Source organism: Balaenoptera acutorostrata, chromosome X (genome assembly GCF_949987535.1).
Source record: "Balaenoptera acutorostrata chromosome X, mBalAcu1.1, whole genome shotgun sequence".
In the NCBI taxonomy this organism is placed as follows: domain Eukaryota; kingdom Metazoa; phylum Chordata; class Mammalia; order Artiodactyla; family Balaenopteridae; genus Balaenoptera; species Balaenoptera acutorostrata.
The window spans coordinates 132,756,125-132,774,568 of record NC_080085.1 but is presented as its reverse complement, the minus strand read 5'-3'; the positions used below and the strand labels follow the sequence as shown (position 1 = coordinate 132,774,568).

At 44.8% G+C, this 18,444-nt stretch overlaps 3 protein-coding genes across 6 annotated transcripts in view; 1 reads left to right on the top strand and 2 right to left on the bottom strand.

Annotated features, from left to right (window-relative positions):
• F8 (coagulation factor VIII) overlaps nt 1-18,444 on the top strand; it is a 130,596-nt gene that overhangs the window by 108,849 nt on the left and 3,303 nt on the right. For 2 of the 4 annotated variants that reach the window (XM_057537753.1, XM_057537755.1), the window contains 3 exons: nt 7,046-7,190; nt 7,592-7,740; nt 8,493-8,669. In XM_057537753.1, the coding sequence (XP_057393736.1) occupies nt 7,046-7,190; nt 7,592-7,740; nt 8,493-8,669 (471 nt within the window). Of the gene's footprint in view, nt 1-3,005; nt 3,129-7,045; nt 7,191-7,591; nt 7,741-8,492; nt 8,670-16,553; nt 16,701-18,444 lie in introns of those variants that run through there. The other 2 variants (XM_057537754.1, XM_057537756.1) reach the window with 2 other exon arrangements.
• F8A1 (coagulation factor VIII associated 1) lies at nt 320-1,760 on the bottom strand. The gene has a single exon (XM_057537757.1). It carries the CDS (start codon nt 1,570-1,572, stop codon nt 457-459), a length of 1,116 nt encoding a protein of 371 aa, XP_057393740.1. The 5' UTR covers nt 1,573-1,760; the 3' UTR covers nt 320-456.
• Nucleotides 2,967-3,398, bottom strand: LOC130706347 (histone H2A-Bbd type 2/3). Its single transcript, XM_057537758.1, has one exon. It carries the CDS (start codon nt 3,294-3,296, stop codon nt 2,967-2,969), a length of 330 nt encoding a protein of 109 aa, XP_057393741.1. The 5' UTR covers nt 3,297-3,398.

Here is an 18,444-nt window from a genome sequence, read left to right as displayed (position 1 = left end):
ACTGGGCGATCACGCAGGCGGACATCGAAATACGCTAAGCAATCAGAGTCACCGTGAAAAAATCATGCAGCTTAAGTAGCGAGCCAGAGCTGTGCAAATTAATCCTCAGTCGGAAAGAAGGACGCGGGGGGAGGGGAGCCTTGCGGGGGAAGAGGGGTGGGTGGGGACAGTTGGGTGAAAACAGAAGAGGAAAGGGGGCGGAAGGGGCTCTCATGGTTCTGTTGCCGTTTCTGGGGAAGAGAATCAGAGACTACTCCGATTCTACCATATGGTTTCTTTTCTGCCACTATTGTGGAAACAACGTAACTTGTAGTCAACCGCATTCCTCTGGTGGCAACAGGGGTAAGATACACTGCAAAGGCAGAAGCGCCGGGTCAACGCCTCTTGTGTCCCCGTAAACGCGCAGGCGGGTGCGTGAGGTTCGGGGACAGGCACAGAGTCGCTGGGAGTGACTCGTCAGATCCCCTGGCCCGACGGGGAGATGGTTTCCTGCAGAACGAGGTGCAGGAGGTGGTTCTGCTCGGCGCTCAACAGGGGCCACATCTCCACCTGCAGCGACTTGACGGCTTCCGTGTCCTTCTCGTGGGTGGCCATGACCAAGGACTGCAGCAGCAGGAAGAGCTCCTCGGGAAGCGGGCCGCTGCCGTCCTGCCCGTGGCCGTCGAAGGCCTCCCAGGAGTACTTCTCCAGGGTGTGCGCGTGCTCCGGCAGGAGCTTGGCGGGCGGCGGCTGCAGGAGCAGCAGCAGCAGCACGCGGGACACCTCGCAGCGGACCAGCACGTCGGCGAAGGCGCCCAGCGCGGCGGGGGAGGGCGCGGCCGCGGAGCCCGCGCCGGGTGGGAGCAGCGCGAGCGGTGGGGCGGAGGCCGCGCCGGCCCCGGGCTGCGGCTGCGGCGGGGGCTGCGGCCCCGGCGGCGGCAGCGGGTGGGCGCCGTGCTCCAGCGCCAGGCGCTGCATGCGCGTGAAGAGCGCCAGGGCGCCGCTGTAGTCGCGCGCCAGCAGCTGGCAGGACGCGGCGTCGCCGAGCGCCTGCAGGGCGGCCAGGGGCAGCTGGGGCAGCTGCAGCTGCGCGGCGCGTTGGAAGTGGCCGGCGGCGGCGGCCGGCTGGCCCAGGTCGCGCAGGGCGGCCGCCAGCTCGAGGCAGAGCGCGGCGGCGGCAGCCGGCTGGCCTAGCTCCAGGTGCAGGCGCACGGCGGCGCCCAGGGCGGCGGCGGCGGCCTGCAGCGGCTCCCCGTAGGCGGCGGGGCAGGCCAAGCGCTGGCGCGCGTCGCGCTCCTGCCGCAGGAAGAGGCGCGCGGCCTCGGTCAGCGCCAGCGCCTCCCCGGGCCCGTGGAAGAGCGCCTGCTGGCAGCGGGCCACGGCCAGCTGGCACCAGGCCGCGTACGGCAGGCACTCCTGGGCGCGCAGCTCGCGCCCCAGCTGGCTGAACTGCTCGCCGGCCTCCGCCACGTTCGGCTTCCGCAGGAACCGCTTCTTCAGCTTGTTGCACACCTGGCGGTAGCGCGCCAGGAAGTCCCCGGCCTCAGGCCCGGGACCCGAACCGCCGCCCAGCCCGGCCGCGGAAGCCGCCATGTTCACCGCCTAGGCATTTCCGGGCGCGCTGACGCAAGTGTACGCAAGTGCTGGGCGACGGCGGCGGGCTGAGACGCGCACCGCGTCGGGCTCCGGCCCACCGCGCTACCGCGCCGGCTCGGCCGCCCGGAGCTCTCGTCCTCCTGGTGATACACAAAGTAGCAAGCGCGGAGGCCCGTCCGGGACTGGCTGCGGGTGGCGTATGCAAATTGACGGCCCTGGGGCGGGGCCTGGCCCGCCGTCCGGGGTTCCGTGAGCAGACCAAGGGTGCTGGGGCGGGGCCTGGCTGGGCGCCCCCTGTTGCTAGGTGACAGCTTTTTTTAAAAATTTATTTATTTTATTTTTTTATTTTTGGCAGTGTTGGGTCTTTGTTGCTGTGCAGGGGCTTTCTCTAGTTGCGGCGCGCGGGGGCTACTCTTCCTTGCCGTGCGCGGGCTTCTCATTGCGGTGGCTTCTCGTTGTGGAGCACGGCTTCTAGGCACGCGGGCTTCAGTAGTTGTGGCACATGGGCTCAGTAGTTGCGGCTCTCGGGCTCTAGAGCACAGGCTCAGTAGTTGTGGCGCACGGCCTTCCTTGCTCCGCGGCATGTGGGATCTTCCCAGACAAGGGCTCCAACCGGTAGGTGACAGCTTGTTTACGCAGGTTGCCAAGCAGGGCATCTCTTGGCATCTCTAGGGGAACACAGCCAAAAACTCTTGACCCCGCGTGACCCTAATTCCGACTTTGCCTTTGTGTCGATTGTGTCCCGCCCACCCCAATCCCCATCACGCCTCCGTCTTCCCGTCAAAGCCCCTGCCCCATGGGAGTCCATGCCAAGCGCTCTGTCCACCCACCCCTGCATCCCGCACCCAGGGCGGTCGGTCGCCTTGGCACCTTCACGCTATCACGACGCTGCCCTCACGGTGTCGAGCGCCGCCGCAAGGAACCCCGTCCCTCTGGGGACTTTGGCCTGGCTCCGACTTGCTCAGAGCCAGCGGGGGAGCCTTCCGTTGTCCGGCCTCACCCGAGGCCCCAGTCCGCCCCCACCCCCGCCGCAGCCAGCCTCTCCCACCCAGGGCCACCCCAGGCACTGTCACCGTGAGAGACCGCTCCTCTCTGTCTGTCAGCCCCGACTCCACCCCCCCACCCCCCAACTCCGGCCAGACCCCCGCCCTCCATCCCTCCGACGAGGGGTGTCCCACCACCACCACCTCCCACGCCAAGTGAGTGAAGCACGCGCAGGGCATCTCTTGAAACACTTTATTGACTCGCAATGACTGTGCCCAAGGGGGCGGGCAGGCCGGGGCTGCCCGGGCTGTGCGGTCGGTCGGTGAGCGGGCCTGGCGCCTGGCGGCCGCGCCCCCCGCCCCGCCCCGCCCCCCCCGGAGGCCGGGGACCCAGGTGTCGCTGGGCAGCTAGTGCTGGGCCGGGGCCGCCTGGGAGATGGTGCTAGTGCTGAAGAAGCCGCTGAGCAGCGCGTTGTTGCGGGCCGCCACGTCCACCAGCTCCGGAGTGAGGCGCCTCCGGCCGCTGTTCTGGGCCTCATGGCCCGCCCGCTCCAGGACCCTGGCCGTCAGGTACTGGATGATGGCCCCTAGGGAGACGGGTGCGGATGAGCTCAGGCGCTGGGCGTAGTGGCCCTCCCGCAGGAGGCGCTCCATGTGGCTCACGGAGCAGGACCGCTCGGCTCGGGCGGTGCGGGAGCGGCGACCGGGTGACCCTCCACGGCCCCTCTTCCCCGGCATGCTGGCCGTTGGGCAGCTTTCTGCGACGGCCTCGCTCTGCGGTGCGCTGGGATGAGGGGCGGTCGGTTGTGCCTGCTGGTCCCAACATCTCTACACAACCGGTGTTCTCAGGCCCCTACTCCGTATCCTAGCGACCACAGGCCGGGCCCTCATTGGTTGGGGGGGGGGGTGAGCACGCCCCGTAACACGTAGACCCTGTGAGGTCACTGCTTTCCCATAACCCCTCCCCCACCCCACCTCACCCCGCCCCCACCCCCACCGCCGGGGTCCTGGGCCTGCAAAGAAATGGTGCTGGCAGGACCCTGCTCGCCGTGCTCGCTGGACCCTCTCTTTGCTGGAACTCTCACTGTCCACCGGACGGGAACTTTGTACAGAGAAGGCAGCTAATGGCGGACCATCCAGGGGCACCAAGTATACACTGGCGGTGCTGGGCCACCATCACGACTATATATCTACTTCCAAGACGTTGGCACCAGCCCAAAGAGAAACCCCTGTACCCGCCAGGCAGTCACTCCCCACTGCCCCCTCCTGCAGTGTCCCCCACCCCACCCCACCCCCCATAGTCCCCAGGCAACCACTCATCTGCTTCCTGTGCACAGACATTTGCCTGCTCTGGAGACTTCCTAGAGATGGAAGCAGACAATAAATAGGTGGCCTTTTGTGTCCGGCTGCTTTCACTTATGTTTGTGTTAGGGTTCATCCACGCGGTAGCACCAATCAGCACTTCATGCCTTTTCCTGGCTGAGTAATATTCCAATGCGTGGCTAGGCCACACATGTTGTGTATCCGCTCAGCAGCTGATGTACATTTGGGTGACTTCCACCTTGTGCCTGTTGGGCATAGTGCTGTGGTGAACATTCCTGTGCAGGGTTCTGTTTGAACGCCTGTTTTCAACTCATTTGGGTTTGCAACCCATGGGATAGATCTATGGGTTTATTTCTGGACTCGTAGTTCTACTCCCCTGATCTATGTGTCTATCCTTATGCTAGTGCCACATAGTTTTGATAACTGTAGCTTTGGACTAAGTTTTGAAATAGGGACGTGTGAGTCCTCCAACTTTTTTCTTCTTTTCCAAGATTATTTTGGCTATTCAAGGTCACTTGAAATTCCGTATGCATTTAGGATTGGCTTTTACCTTTCTGTAAAACAGAGCATTACGATTTCCATAGGGATTGCATTAAATCTCTAGATAACTTTGGGTGGGATTGCCATCTTAAAAATATTAAGTCTTCCAGTCCACAAAATCTGCTATCTTTCCTTTTTTTTTTTTAAAGTCATCATTAATTTCTTTCAGCAGTGCTTTGTAGTTTTTGGTGCACAAGGCTTGCACCTCCTTGGCTAAATTTATCCCTGTGTATTTTATTCCTTTTGATGTTGTCTGAAATAGAACTGTTGTCAATTTCATTTTGGATTTTTTTTTTCATTGCTGGGATATGGATACACAACAGATTTTTGTGTGTTGATCTTGTATACTGCAACTTGGTTGAATTCGTTTGTTAACTCTAATAGTGTTTTGTGGATTCTTTAGGGTTTCCTATACAGAAGAGTATGTCATCTGAGAATAGAAGTAGTTTAACTTCCTTTCCAACTTGGATGCTTTTCATTTCTTTTTCTTGCCTCATTGCTCTGACTAGGACTTCCATTACAGTCTTGAGTAGAAGCAATGAAAGCAAGCATTCTTCTCTTGTTCCTGATGTTAGGGAAAATGCTTCCAGTCTTCCACCGTTGAGTATGACATTAGCTAGGGTATTTCATAAATGCCTTTTATTTTGTTGAGGAATTTCCTTTCTAAGTTTGCTGGGTGTATTTTGTTTGTTTTTTAATCATGAAAAGTTGTTAGATTTTACTGAGTGCTTTCTCTGCATAACTAAGATGATCATGAGGGTGTTTTCCCCCTTCATTTTATCAGTGTGGTTTTGATTAATCAGTTTTCTTATGTTGAGCCATCCTTGCATTCCTGGGATAATTCCTATTTGGACATGGAATGTAATATTTATAATATGCTGCTGGATTCAGCTTGCTAGAATTCTTCTGAGAATTTTTGCATCTATATTCATAAAGGCTATTGGTCTGTAATTTTCTTTATTCTGGTATATATGTCTGGCTTTGGTATCAAGGTAATGCTGGCCCTATAGTATGAGTTAGGATGTTTTTCCTCTTTTTCTATCTTTTGGAAGAGTTTGGGAAAGGATTGGCATTAATTCTTTAAACATTGATTAGAATTCACCAGTGAAGCCACCTAGTACATAGTTTCTGGCACATAATACATGGAATCTAGGATTTGTGTAGTCATTAACTATTTGTTGAATCAATACATTGTCTTCCTAAGAAGGTATCTAATCAAGACACAATAACTGAGTTAAAAATGAAGCAGATCTATTTATCAAAAATAATGCTGTGCCTATAGATTGTCATACTGAGTGAAGTAAGTCAGACAAAGACAAATACATGATATCACTTATATGTGAAATCGAAAAAAAAGTGTACAAATGAACTTATGTACAAAACAGAAGTAGAGTCACAGATGTAGAAAACAAACTTATGGTTACCAAGGGGGTAAGGGGGGGATAAATTGGGAGATTGGGATAGACATATACACACTACTATATAGAAAATAGATAACTAATAAGGACCTACTATATAGCACAGGGAACTCTACTCAATGCTCTGTAACGACCTATGTGGGAAAAGAATCTAAAAAAGAGTGGATACATGTATGTGTATAACTGATTCACTTTGCTGTACAGCAGAAGCTAACACAACATTGTAAATCAACTATACTCCAATAAAAATATTTTTTAAATGCTGTGATTTCTGGGGCAATGCTATACATTTATTAACATTTTTATCCCATAGGAAGAAAAAATTGTTACATGGAAGAACAATTTTTTAAATTCCCCATAATACTATAACTCTGATGTCTGATTATATAATAGCCGTACATTGATTCCTGTTTCAGTGTATTCAAGCAGATACAGAATCCCAGGTGTTTTATGAGAGAGGATTTTCAACTTTCTTTTTACTATATACCATGATTTAAATCTAGGCCTTTTGAATTGGAATTACTACCATATTTCTCAAACTGTGTTCCTTATTCCTTAAATATGTCATGTACTTTTCTGTAGAACCTAGACATGTCAAGTTCCTAAACCCCAGAAGTTGGATATTAACATGTGTCTCATGAATTCATACACAAGGAGTCATTAATTAATGCCCCACAGTACACACACACACACACACACACACACACACACATATTATTGGAAGATCATTCTGAGACCAGTATGGTAAGCTGCCTACTCCCAGTTCCCTTTCACAGCTGCAGCTGACTCTGCCCTAAGCTAGTGTTTCTCATACTTTATGGTTTGATTCAGTAGATCTGGAACAGGGCTCAAGATGTTGCATTTCTAATTGCTCCCAGGTGATTCTAATGCAGCTGGTCTGTGGCCCATAGTGGATTAGCAAAGGCCTAAATGGCTTCCGCAACTTTGATGAATGACCATTTTACTGGACCCCAAAGTAGACTACTTAACCTGCTCAGACCTAATCTCCCTTGTTCCATTCTTCTCCCTGTGATTTTCTCCTTCGCATATTACATTCTAACATCTGGCTAGCCAGAATGGTTTTATTTGGGTGTTCGGTGCTGTTGAGAAATGCACAGAGCAAATTAGAAGAAAGATATGATTGGGAGGAATTGCTTCTTATTCTTTCTTCATTTTACATGTATCTGTGCTAATACCTCCCTACAGGTCTTCTTTGGCAATGTGGATTCATCTGGGATAAAACACAATATTTTTAGTCCTCCAATTATTGCTCGGTATGTCCGTTTGCACCCAACGCATTACAGCATCCGCAGCACTCTTCGCATGGAGTTGATGGGCTGTGATTTAAACAGTAAGTGTCAAGTCATCCCATGTCCTTACCTCTCCCAACCATGGGTAGGATGACTAACCATCCTAGTTTTTCCGAGACTGGGGGGATTTCCCAGGACACAGAACTATCAATGCTAAAACCAGTACAGTCCTGGGCAAACCCATGACTTGGTCATCCCAACCATGGGATTCCCCAGGGGCAGCCACCTCCTACACTACTATTAACAAGGCAATCAAAGTCCAACAGAGCTGAGCAGAGCTGACCAGAAAACAGGGGGCATCTTAACAATAACATGCAAAAGTTAGTGCCTGGGAAATGACTTTGTGATGACAGTAGCCCTAGAATATATCAGTGGAGACAGGCCAGCAGAACCTCAGCTTCAACTTGTTCTTGTGATTACATTCTTCTTTCATTTCTCTGAGGTTGCAACATGGCACTGGGAATGGAGAGTAAAGCAATATCAGATGCACAGATTACTGCCTCATCCCACTTAAGCAATGTGTTTGCCACCTGGTCTCCTTCACAAGCCCGACTTCACCTCCAAGGGAGGACTAATGCCTGGAGACCCCGGGTAAGAGGGAACAAATTTGCCGTATAACTGATGCAGAAGAAGGAGTAGTGGTTGGGAAAGAATAGGGTAAGCCCTTGACTGTTTCTTCAGTTACTTCTATCACCTGGTTGTTCCCACAAAGAGTGTCAAGGAAAGTTGACTATGCACAGAAAACCCCACAGATATTTATTTAGTGGGTGTGCCATGTGAATTCATTGGGGGAAAATGACCCCTAATTGAACCTCCTAGAAACAGAATATCTATATGTAGTACTGGGCTAATATTTGTCAAAGAATTGGAGTGGCTGAAATCCAGTTTTACAGAGAAATATCAACAAAGCAAAGGGTCATAGTTATGTACAGTTCACTGGGCACAGTTCTTTTCTGGAACCACTGTTTGTGATTTTCAATCACTGACTAGCTTGGGGAAATGGATGGAGTTAATGGTCTCCGTTCCTCCAGGGGCTTATTTTAAACAAAATAGGTTGTATAACACATTGCCAAACTTTTAATACTCTAGTCAGTCTGTATATTACTCATATATTCATTCAGCAAACCTTTACTGGGCCCCTATTAAATGGCTAACTCTGGGGATACAGAGATGAATCATGAAAAATTTCGGCCCTCAATTTGCTTTGAGTCTAATAAGGGAGACTGACAAACAGGTAATTAATATGCAGAGTGAGAAGTGCTGTGATACGATTAAGAAGGGATTTGGGGATTTCTGGGAGCAAATAGTGACCAAAAAGATACTACTCTAACTAACTTCCCCAGGCAAATAATCGAAAAGAGTGGCTGCAAGTGGACTTCCAGAAGACAATGAGAGTCACAGGAGTAACCACCCAGGGGGTGAAATCTCTGCTTACCAGCATGTATGTGAAGGAGTTCCTCATATCCAGTAGTCAAGATGGCCATAACTGGACTCTGTTTCTTCAGAATGGCAAAGTAAAGGTACGCTAATCTCACGGGAAAGGCACAAAGCCTGTCTTAGAGCTTGACATTTAGAAATATAACAAGGTTGATATATGACGAGACTTTCAGGATAAACTTTACTGAGTATCTATAGTAATAGGGCACTATGAAAGGCATTCTGGGAGGACAAGTGACTCCAAGCAAGAATGTATCATCCCAGGAAAGAGCAGAGTAGAGCCCAAAGCTGCTTATCCTCATAGATGTTGATGTCATTCAGGGTGGTGGCCCTTACCGATCTCTCTAGCATAGTCTCTTGCTACTTGCTCCTTTGCTTTCTAAGTTCCACCCATACTAAGAAACCCTCAACTCCCTAAAAACAGCATGTTCTTTCTCACACTAGGCTTTTATATGTACTGTTTCTTCTACCTAGAACATTTTTTCTGGGTACTTCTTATTGACCCTTTCACCTGGTGCATTCTTCAAGTCTCAGGTAAACATCATCTCCTCCAAGAAGAATTCCTTGTTCCCTCAAGGCTGGATTAAACATTTTTGCTTCTGGCAGTTTAGTGAACCAGAGTACTGATAATGCAATGTATGTCCTAGAGGACATTCCCATTTTAAAAAGGGCATATCGCTGATACATGCTGTAACATGCATGGCTAAATTAATTAGAGCAGACATAAAAGGACAAATATTGTATAATTCCACTTATATGAGTATATTAGTCAGGGTTCTCCAGAGAAACAGAACCAATTGACTCACATGATTATGGAGGCTGACAAGTCTCAAGATCTGCAGGGTGAATCAGCAAGCTGGAGAGCCAATGGCATAAGTTTCAGTCTGAGTGTGAAGGTCTGGAAACGAGGAGAGCCAGTGGTGTAGTTCCTGTCTGAACCCAGGAAGTGCCAACATTTGAGTTTGAGCCCAAAGGCTAGAAAAAAACCCAATGTCCCAATTCAAATGGGCCATGCAAAAAGAATTCTCTCTTACTCAGACGAAGGTCAGCCTTTTTGTTCTATTCAGGCCTTCAACTGATTGCATAAGGCCCACCTACTTTGGGGACGGCCATCTGCTATACTCACTCTACTATTAAATGTTCATCTCATCCAAAAACATACTGACCAACACACCCAGAATAATGTTTGACCAAATATCTGGACACCATATGGCCTAGACAAGTTGACACATAAAATTAACAATTACGATGAGCCTGAAATTCGAATAGAGGTTACCAGAGGCTGGGAGCTGGGGAGAATGGAGAGTTATTGTTTGATGGAGACAGAGTTTCAGTTTTGTTTTTGTTTTTATTTTTTGGTTTTTCGTTTTGTTTTGTTTTGGCCACGCTGCGTGGCTTGTGGGATGTGGGATCTTCGTTCCCTGACCAGTGATTGAACCCGTGTCCTCAGCAGTGAGAGCACAGAGTCCGAACCACTGGAGCACCAGGGAACTCCCCAGAGTTTCAGTTTTGCAAGATGAAGCGTTTTGGAGATGGTTGGTGGTGATAGCTGCACAACATTGTGAATGTACTTGTTATATACTTGTTGTCAAACGTACTTGTACGCTTAAAAACAGTTAAAATGTTAAAATATATGTTATGTATATATTACCAAAATTTAAAAAAAGCTATAGCACTGATAGTACATACTTCTTAATGAACTGCTGCACTCAATGAAGAAAGGGGACTCCAGCCTCCTCACCACCAACAGCAAAAAAAACTAAACAAACAAACAAACAAAAAAATGAGCTTTTATTTTAAAATAATGAGCTTAAATCAGAGCAAAGAGAGGTGAAAAATGAGAAAATGTAAAATGGAGGAACTTTCCTAAAGGGAACTGCTTATATTAGTGTTGTTCTCAGGACACCAAGCTTTGAGCAAAATGCAAGAATGGAATGTGAGACTTCTGCATTAAGTAATGAAACCCAGAAAGGAGCAGAACTAGTTGCAGATAAGTAGCACCTCCTGGTTTCTGGAAGAATGCTTTCTCTAGAGAAAAAGCATTCCCAGTTTAGGTCTCCAGGATTCCTACATATTAAAATGATAAGATCATAAACATAGATCAGCAAACATACAAGATAACAAGCCAACTTGACTACAAATGGGCAGAAACAATCAATACAAATTTAGAATCTGAAGAATATCAGATATTGACATTATCAGATATATATCATAAAATAATTATGCACGAAATATTTAAAGCAATGAGCTATGGAAACATAAAAATAAATGACAAATTATTAGGCAGTTTTGGAAAAAACAGTACTTTTAGAAATTAAAAAACATCATTGTTGAAGTTTAAAAATCAAAGAAAGGGCTTCCCTGGTGGCGCAGTGGTTGAGAATCTGCCTGCTAATGCAGGGGACACGGGTTCGAGCCCTGGTCTGGGAAGATCCCACATGCCACGGAGCAGCTGGGCCCGTGAGCCACAATTGCTGAGCCTGCGCGTCTGGAGCCTGTGCCCCGCAACGGGAGGGGCCGCGATGGAGAAAGGCCCGCGCACCGCGATGAAGAGCGGTCCCCGCACCGCGATGAAGAGTGGCCCCCGCTTGCCGCAACTGGAGAAAGCCCTCGCACGAACCGAAGACCCAATACAGACAAAAATAAATAAATTAATTAATTAAAAAAAAAAAAAAAGAAAATCCTTAAAAAAAAAAAAAAAAAAAAATCAAAGAAAGACTTAATAGTGAATTGGGCACAGCCAAAGAGAATTTAGTCACCGGAACATATATCTGAAGAAATTACCCAGAATGGAGCACAGAAGGTGAAACATATGAAAAAGAAATTGAGACATAATGCTATACAGAGAAAGCCATATATATATATATATATATATATATATATATATATATATATATATATATATAAGTGGAATCCAGAATGAATGCAGGAAATAGTGGGGAAGTGGCAAACAAACAAGGATGACCACTTTCGCCACTTCTGTTCAACACTGTACTGGAAGTTATAGCCAGAGAAATTACAAAAAATAAAAAATAAACAAAAGGCATTCAGATTGGAAAGGAAGAAGTAAAACTCTCTCTCTTCACCAATGATATGATTTTATCGTAGAAAATCCTAAAGAACCCACAAAAAACTATTAGAACTAATAGATGAATTCAGTAAAGTTGTAGGATACATGATCAACACACAAAAATCTGTTGTGTTTCCATACACTAGCAGTGAAAAATCTGAAAAGAAAATTAAGAAAAAAATTTCATTTAAAATATCATCCAAAAGAATAAAATATTTAGGAATAAACTTGACCAAGGAGGTACAAGACTTGTACACTCAAAACTACAAAACATTGCTTGAAAAATTAAAGAAGACCTAAATGAATGGAGAGACATCCTGGGTTAATGGATTGGAACACATTATTAAGATGACACTACTAACCAAAGCTTTCTACAGATTCAGTGCAATCCCTATCAAAATCCCAATGGCCATTTTTGCAGAAATGGCCAAGCTGATCTTAAAATTCATCTGTAATTGCAAGGGACCCAAAATAGCAAAAACAATCTTGAAAAAACAGTTACCAGATTCACACTTCCCAATTTCAAAACTTACTACAAAGCTACAGTAATCCAAACACTGTGGTAGTGACATAAAGATAGAATTCAAGTCCAGAAATAAGGCTATACATCTATAGTAAATTGATTTTCGATAAGGGTGCCAAGACCATTCAATGGGAAAAGAATAGTCTCTTCAACAAATAATGCTGGGAAAACTGGATAGCCACATGCAAAAGAATGAAGTCACCACACACCATATACAAAAATTAATTCAAAATAGATCAAATACCTAAATATAAGAACTAAAACTTTAAAACTCTTGGAAGAAAATATAGAGGTAAATCTTCATGACCTTGGATTTTACAAATGGTTTTTTAGATGTGAACCATAATCACAAACAACAGAAGAAAAATAGATATGAAAAGAATTCTTAAACTCAACAAAAAGACAACCAAATTTAAAAATAGGCAAAGGACTTCCATAGGCATTTCTCCAAAGAAGATATACAAATGACCAACAAGCACATCAACACCAACGTCATTAGTCATTAGAAAAATGCAAATCAAAACCACAATGAGATATTACTTCACACTTACTAGGATGGCTGTAATTTTTTTAATACAGAAAGTAAGAAGTGTTAGCAAGGATGTAGAAAAATTGGAACCCATACTGCTGATGGCAATGCAAAATAGGCAGCCACTGTAGAAACCATAGAATTACCATATGATCCCAGCAATTCTGCTACTGGGTGTGTACCCAAAAGAATTGAAAATAGGCAATTAACAAAAACTTGCAGGCAAATGCTCATAGCAGCACTATTCACAATAGCCAATGGGTGAAAATGACCCATATGTCCATCAACTGGTGGATAAACAAATTCTGGTCTATCCATACAGCTGAGTATTATTCAGCCATTAAAAAACATAGACATGCTGATACATGCTACAATATGGATGAACCTTGAAAATATGCTAAGTGAAAGAAGTCAGACACAAAAGACTACATATTGTATGATTCCATTTATATGAAATATCCAGAATAGGCAAATATAGAGAGACAGGAAACAGATGAGTGATTACCAGAGATTGGAGAGAAGGGTAAACGGGGAGTGGCTTCCTGATGGGTACTGGATTTCCTTTTGCAGTGATAGAAATATTCTGGAACTAGATAATGGTGAATGTAGTAAATGCCACTGAATTTTACAATTTAAAATGGTTAAGATGATAAATTTTATGTTATGTACATTTTACCACAATAAAAAGGAACCAGAAGACACATACATTACCATAATAAGAGTGACAAGCTGACAGGCGATTTCTAAGCAATAATGAAAATCAGAAGATAATTAATGATATCCATGTGATGCTAAAAGGAAAAATCTGAAACCTGCCCCCAAAAGAAAGAAAATCTGGTGAAATATTTTTCATGCATTTAAGCAAAAACTAAAAAAAATTTTTCAGGGACTTCCCTGGCAGTCCAGTGGTTAAGGCTCTGAGCTTCCATTGCAGGGGGCCCGGGTTCAATCCCTGGTGGGGGAACTAAGATCCCGCAAGCTGTGCAGCCACAGCCAAAAAAAAAAAAATTTCCAACTTGCATGACTGATTTTACCACCCAGTAAAATCCTGCCAACGTAAAAAAATGAGGATATTTATTAATCTTATGACAGTAAATTTGGAAAATTAGGTAAAATGGATAATTTCTAGTAAATATAACTTACTCAAGAAGGAATCGAAAACCCTGAAACTCCGACAACCATTTTTTTTTTATTGGCCGTGCCCCACAACTTGCGGGATCTTAGTTCCCCGACGAGGGATGGAACCTGGGCCCCCTGCAGTGGCAGTGCGGAAACTCCTACAACCTTTGAAAAATTGAATTGGTGTTCAAAAATCTTCCTACAAAGAAAACTCCAGATTCAGATGGCTATAATAAATACTCTACCAAATTTTCAAGGGAGAAATAATACCATTATTACAAAGATTCTTCCAGAAAAATGGAAAAAGCTTGTATTTACATTATCCAACTCTTTAAATGATGACAACAAATCACAACAAGGACAAGTTTATTAGAAAGGAAAATAATAGGCCAACTTTACTCATGAACATAGATCCGAAACAAAATATTAGCAATATGTATGTGTTAGATTTATCCTAGGAATGCAAGGTTGGCTTAACATTAGAAATTAATGCAATCCATCACATTAATGAACTTCAGGATTATACAGCCAATAAATGCTGAGAAAAAGATTTATAAAATTCAATATCTATTCTTAATGGGAAAATTTAACAAACTAAGACTAGTAGGGAAACTATGCAATCTGATAAAGGATATTCACAAAAATTTTACAGCAAATATACTATTTTAGGTGAAACACAGAAAGGTTTCCCTTTGAGATTAAAAATAAGATACCATTTATCTATTGCTGCATCACAGACTACCCTGAAACTTGGCCACAATTTTGTGGATCAGGAATTTAGGTTGATCTGGCTGGCTGGTTTGTCTGTGATCCATGGGGTGTCAGTGGGTATGGATGGATGGATCTACTTCCTAGATGGCTTCTTTGCTCACTTGCCTGGTATCTTGTTTCTCCTTGACCTTTTCATCCACTGATGTCTCTTCAGGGCCTCTCAGCATGGTGGTCTTAGGATAGTCACTCTTCTTACATAAAAGCTAGATTCCAAGAAACCAAGGTGGAAGCTGTCAGTCCTGTTGAACTTGGCACAGCACCACCTCTGCCGCCATACTCTATCAGCCCACAGAATCAATTGCCCACCCCAACTCAAAACAAATCAAAAGACACATGCGCCCCAATGTTCACGGCAGCAGTATTTACAATAGCCAGGACATGGAAGCAACCTAAGTGTCCAAGGACAGAGGAATGGATAAAGATGATGTGGTACATATAGACAATGGAATACTACTCAGCCATAAAAAAGAATGAAACAATGCCATTTGCAGCAACATGGATGGACCTAGAGATTATCATACTAAGTAAAGTAAGTCAGACACAGAAAGACAAATATCATATGATATCACTTATATGTGGAATCTAAAAGAAATGATACAAATGAACTCATTTACAAAACAGAAATAGACTCACAGACATAGAAAATAAACTTATGGTTACCAAAGGGGAAGGGTGGGGGGAAGAGAGATAAATTAGGAGTTTGGGATTAACAGATATACACTACTATACATAAAATAGATAAGCAACAAGGATTTACTGTATAGCACTGGGAACTATATTCAGTATCTTGTAATAACCTATAATGGAAAATAATCTGGAAAAAATATATATATATAACTGAATCACTTTGCTGTATATCTGAAACTAACACAATATTGTAAATCAGCTATACTTCAATTAAAAAAAAAAACCAAGGGAATTCCCTGGAGGTCCAGTGATTAGGACTTGGTGCTTTCACTGCAGTGGCCTGGGTTCAGTCCCTGGTCGGTAAGCTAAGATCCCGCAAGCTGCGTGGCACGGCCAAAAAAAAAAGTCAAAATACACTTACCTCTCCATGGGAGGAGTATCAAAAAAATTCATAGCCATCTTTAATCTGCCCCGTCCACTTTTATTAAAAACTGTATTGGAGGGCTTCCCTGGTAGCGCAGTGGTTGAGAATCTGCCTGCCAATGCAGGGGACACGGGTTCGAGCCCTGGTCTGGGAAGATCCCACATGCCGCGGAGCGACTAGGCCCCTGAGCCACAATTGCTGAGCCTGCGCGTCTGGAGCCTGTGCTCCGCAACGGGAGAGGCCGCGATAGTGAGAGGCCCCGCGCACTGCGATGAAGAGTGGCCCCCACTTGCCGCAACTAGAGGAAGCCCTCGCGCAGAAACGAAGACCCAACACAGCCATAAATAAATAAATAAATAAATAAATAAAATTAAAAAAAAAAAAAAACTGTATTGGAGGTCCTAAGCAATGCAGTAAGGTAAGAAAAAGAAATAAAATGTATTAGGATTGGAAAAAAAAACTCTCATAATATGTGGAAGATACGATGGCATACATAGAAAATACAAAAGAATCTATCTATCTAAATTATTAGAATTACTAAGATAAGTTTGCAAGCTTGCTGAAAACAAAATCAATAGAAAATTTTATTGTATTTCTACATGCCAGAAACAAATAGAAAAATAATTTAAAATAGCATTTTAAAATTCCAAATACTGAGTTGTACATTCTCATCAAATAATGGCAGCTGCCTAAATCTCTCCATACAGCCTTCAAAAACCATCTGTCTATCTAACTATCTCTCTGTAGATATATTTTAAAATTGCAAATAAAACCACCCATAACTCACAGAATAACTAGAAGACAAAGAATACCATAAGTTTCAGTGGTGGAAATTAAGTGTTCTGGAAAAGCAAAAATGAGTCACAAAATCACAAGACATATCTTCCTATCCTATCTGTTACAGAAATTGCACTTCTCTTTATCAACAGTAGAGGGTGCTTGTGGACTAAGAAACCTAACAAGCCACCCAAACCTCTTATCTCTGACTACATATTGTAAAATCACCTCATTGCTGTGATGAATGAACAGAAAATAGCAGATGAGGTAAAAGGTATTATTCTTTTATTTTTTTTAAATTTATTTATTTACTTATTTATTTTTGGCTGCGTTGGGTCTTTGTTGCTGCAACCGGGCTTTCTCTAGTTGTGGTGAGCGGGGGCTACTCTTCGTTGTGGTGCGCGGGCTTCTCATTGCGGTGGCTTCTCTTGTTGTGGAGCACGGGCTCTAGGCACACGGGCTCAGTAGTTGTGGCTCACGGGCTCTAGAGCACAGGCTCAGTAGTTGTGGCGCACGGGCTTAGTTGCTCCGCGGCATGTGGAATCTTCCTGGACCAGGGATCAAACCCATGTTCCCTGCATTGGCAGGCGGAGTCTTAACCACTGTGCCACCAGGAAAGTCACAAAGGTATTATTCTTGATTTTTCACTTCCTCCTTTTTTGAAAACTCCATTGACTTTGGGCTTCACAGTAGGACTCATGTTGACCAATGCAGTGTAAGTAGACGTGATATAAACCACTTTCCAACAGAAGCTTTCAATGTGATCGTGTGTTTGGCTCAGTCTCTGGTGCCTCTGCTCTCTGCCATGAGATAAAAATGTCCAAGCTGAGAAGACATGGTGTACGTGAGCCTTGGCCTAGAGCAGAGCCTAAGCCAACCCAGAACAGTCTTGGTTTCCAAATACCATTTCCTAGTAAAAGGAACCTGGGCTCCTTAGAGATTCCAAGACCAGAGCCAGGAAACTGCCAGGTGTTACTGGAACATCTTGGAGTCCATTATCATCATCAAAATATAAAGGGAGAGGAGACGTTCTTCTCCACAGAAGAATTCCAGGTAATAAATGTAGAAGACATGACAAAATTAAGAAACCAACCATCAATACAGTATATAATACTTGTAAGGAACTTCAGTAGATACTAAAACCATTGGATGAAAGCTTAATGTGGAACCGAATATTTACACAGTCTCAAAGTCCAACCCCACAGATTGTTAGGTAAGGGAAGTTATTAACCTTTATAAAAGAGAGATCTGGTGGACATCACCTTAACTAAGGGTCAAACTCTGGAGGAATCAGCATCATGTGTCCTCTGATGTGATATGGTGGGAAAGACACATCACCTAGTTAATATTCTCACTAAAGATGTTGAACTGAAATCTAATAATAAGAAAACAGTCACACAAATTTAGAATGTGGGACATTCTACAACGCAATGGTCCTAGACTTTTTTTAAATTTTTTATTTATTTATTTTTATTTATTTATGGCTGTGTTGGGTCTTCGTTTCTGTGCGAGGGCTTTCTCTAGTTGTGGCAAGTGGGGGCCACTCTTCATCGCGGTGTGCGGGCCTTCTCACTATCGCAGCCTCTCTTGTTGTGGAGCACAGGCTCCAGACGCGCAGGCTCAGCAACTGTGGCTCACGGGCCCAGTTGCTCCGCGGCATGTGGGATCCTCCCAGACCAGGGCTCGAACCCGTGTCCCCTGCATTGGCAGGCAGACTCTCAACCACTGCGCCACCAGGGAAGCCTGTCCTAGACTTTTTTAAATATCAACATCATGAAGGACAGAAAAAGACCAGAGACTAGGAGTCTGTTGTAGATTAAAGGAGATTTAAGTGTTCTTTGTATTATTCTTTCAGTTTCTTGAGGGGAAAGATCAAGGAATAAGTCTAGCAGAAGATGTACAAGCCCCCAAAGTATGCCACAAATATTTATCCAAGAATCTCTTTTTTGTTTCCCGAAAGTTTTATCAAACACACAAACTTTAACAAATGTTTATAGTATATTTGCTATGTATATACT

What these genes read in the sequence shown, in the direction of transcription:
- LOC130706347 (XM_057537758.1), bottom strand. Translation starts at nt 3,296, where the DNA reads ATGCCGGGGAAGAGGGGCCGTGGAGGGTCACCCGGTCGCCGCTCCCGC.
- F8A1 (XM_057537757.1), bottom strand. Translation starts at nt 1,572, where the DNA reads ATGGCGGCTTCCGCGGCCGGGCTGGGCGGCGGTTCGGGTCCCGGGCCT.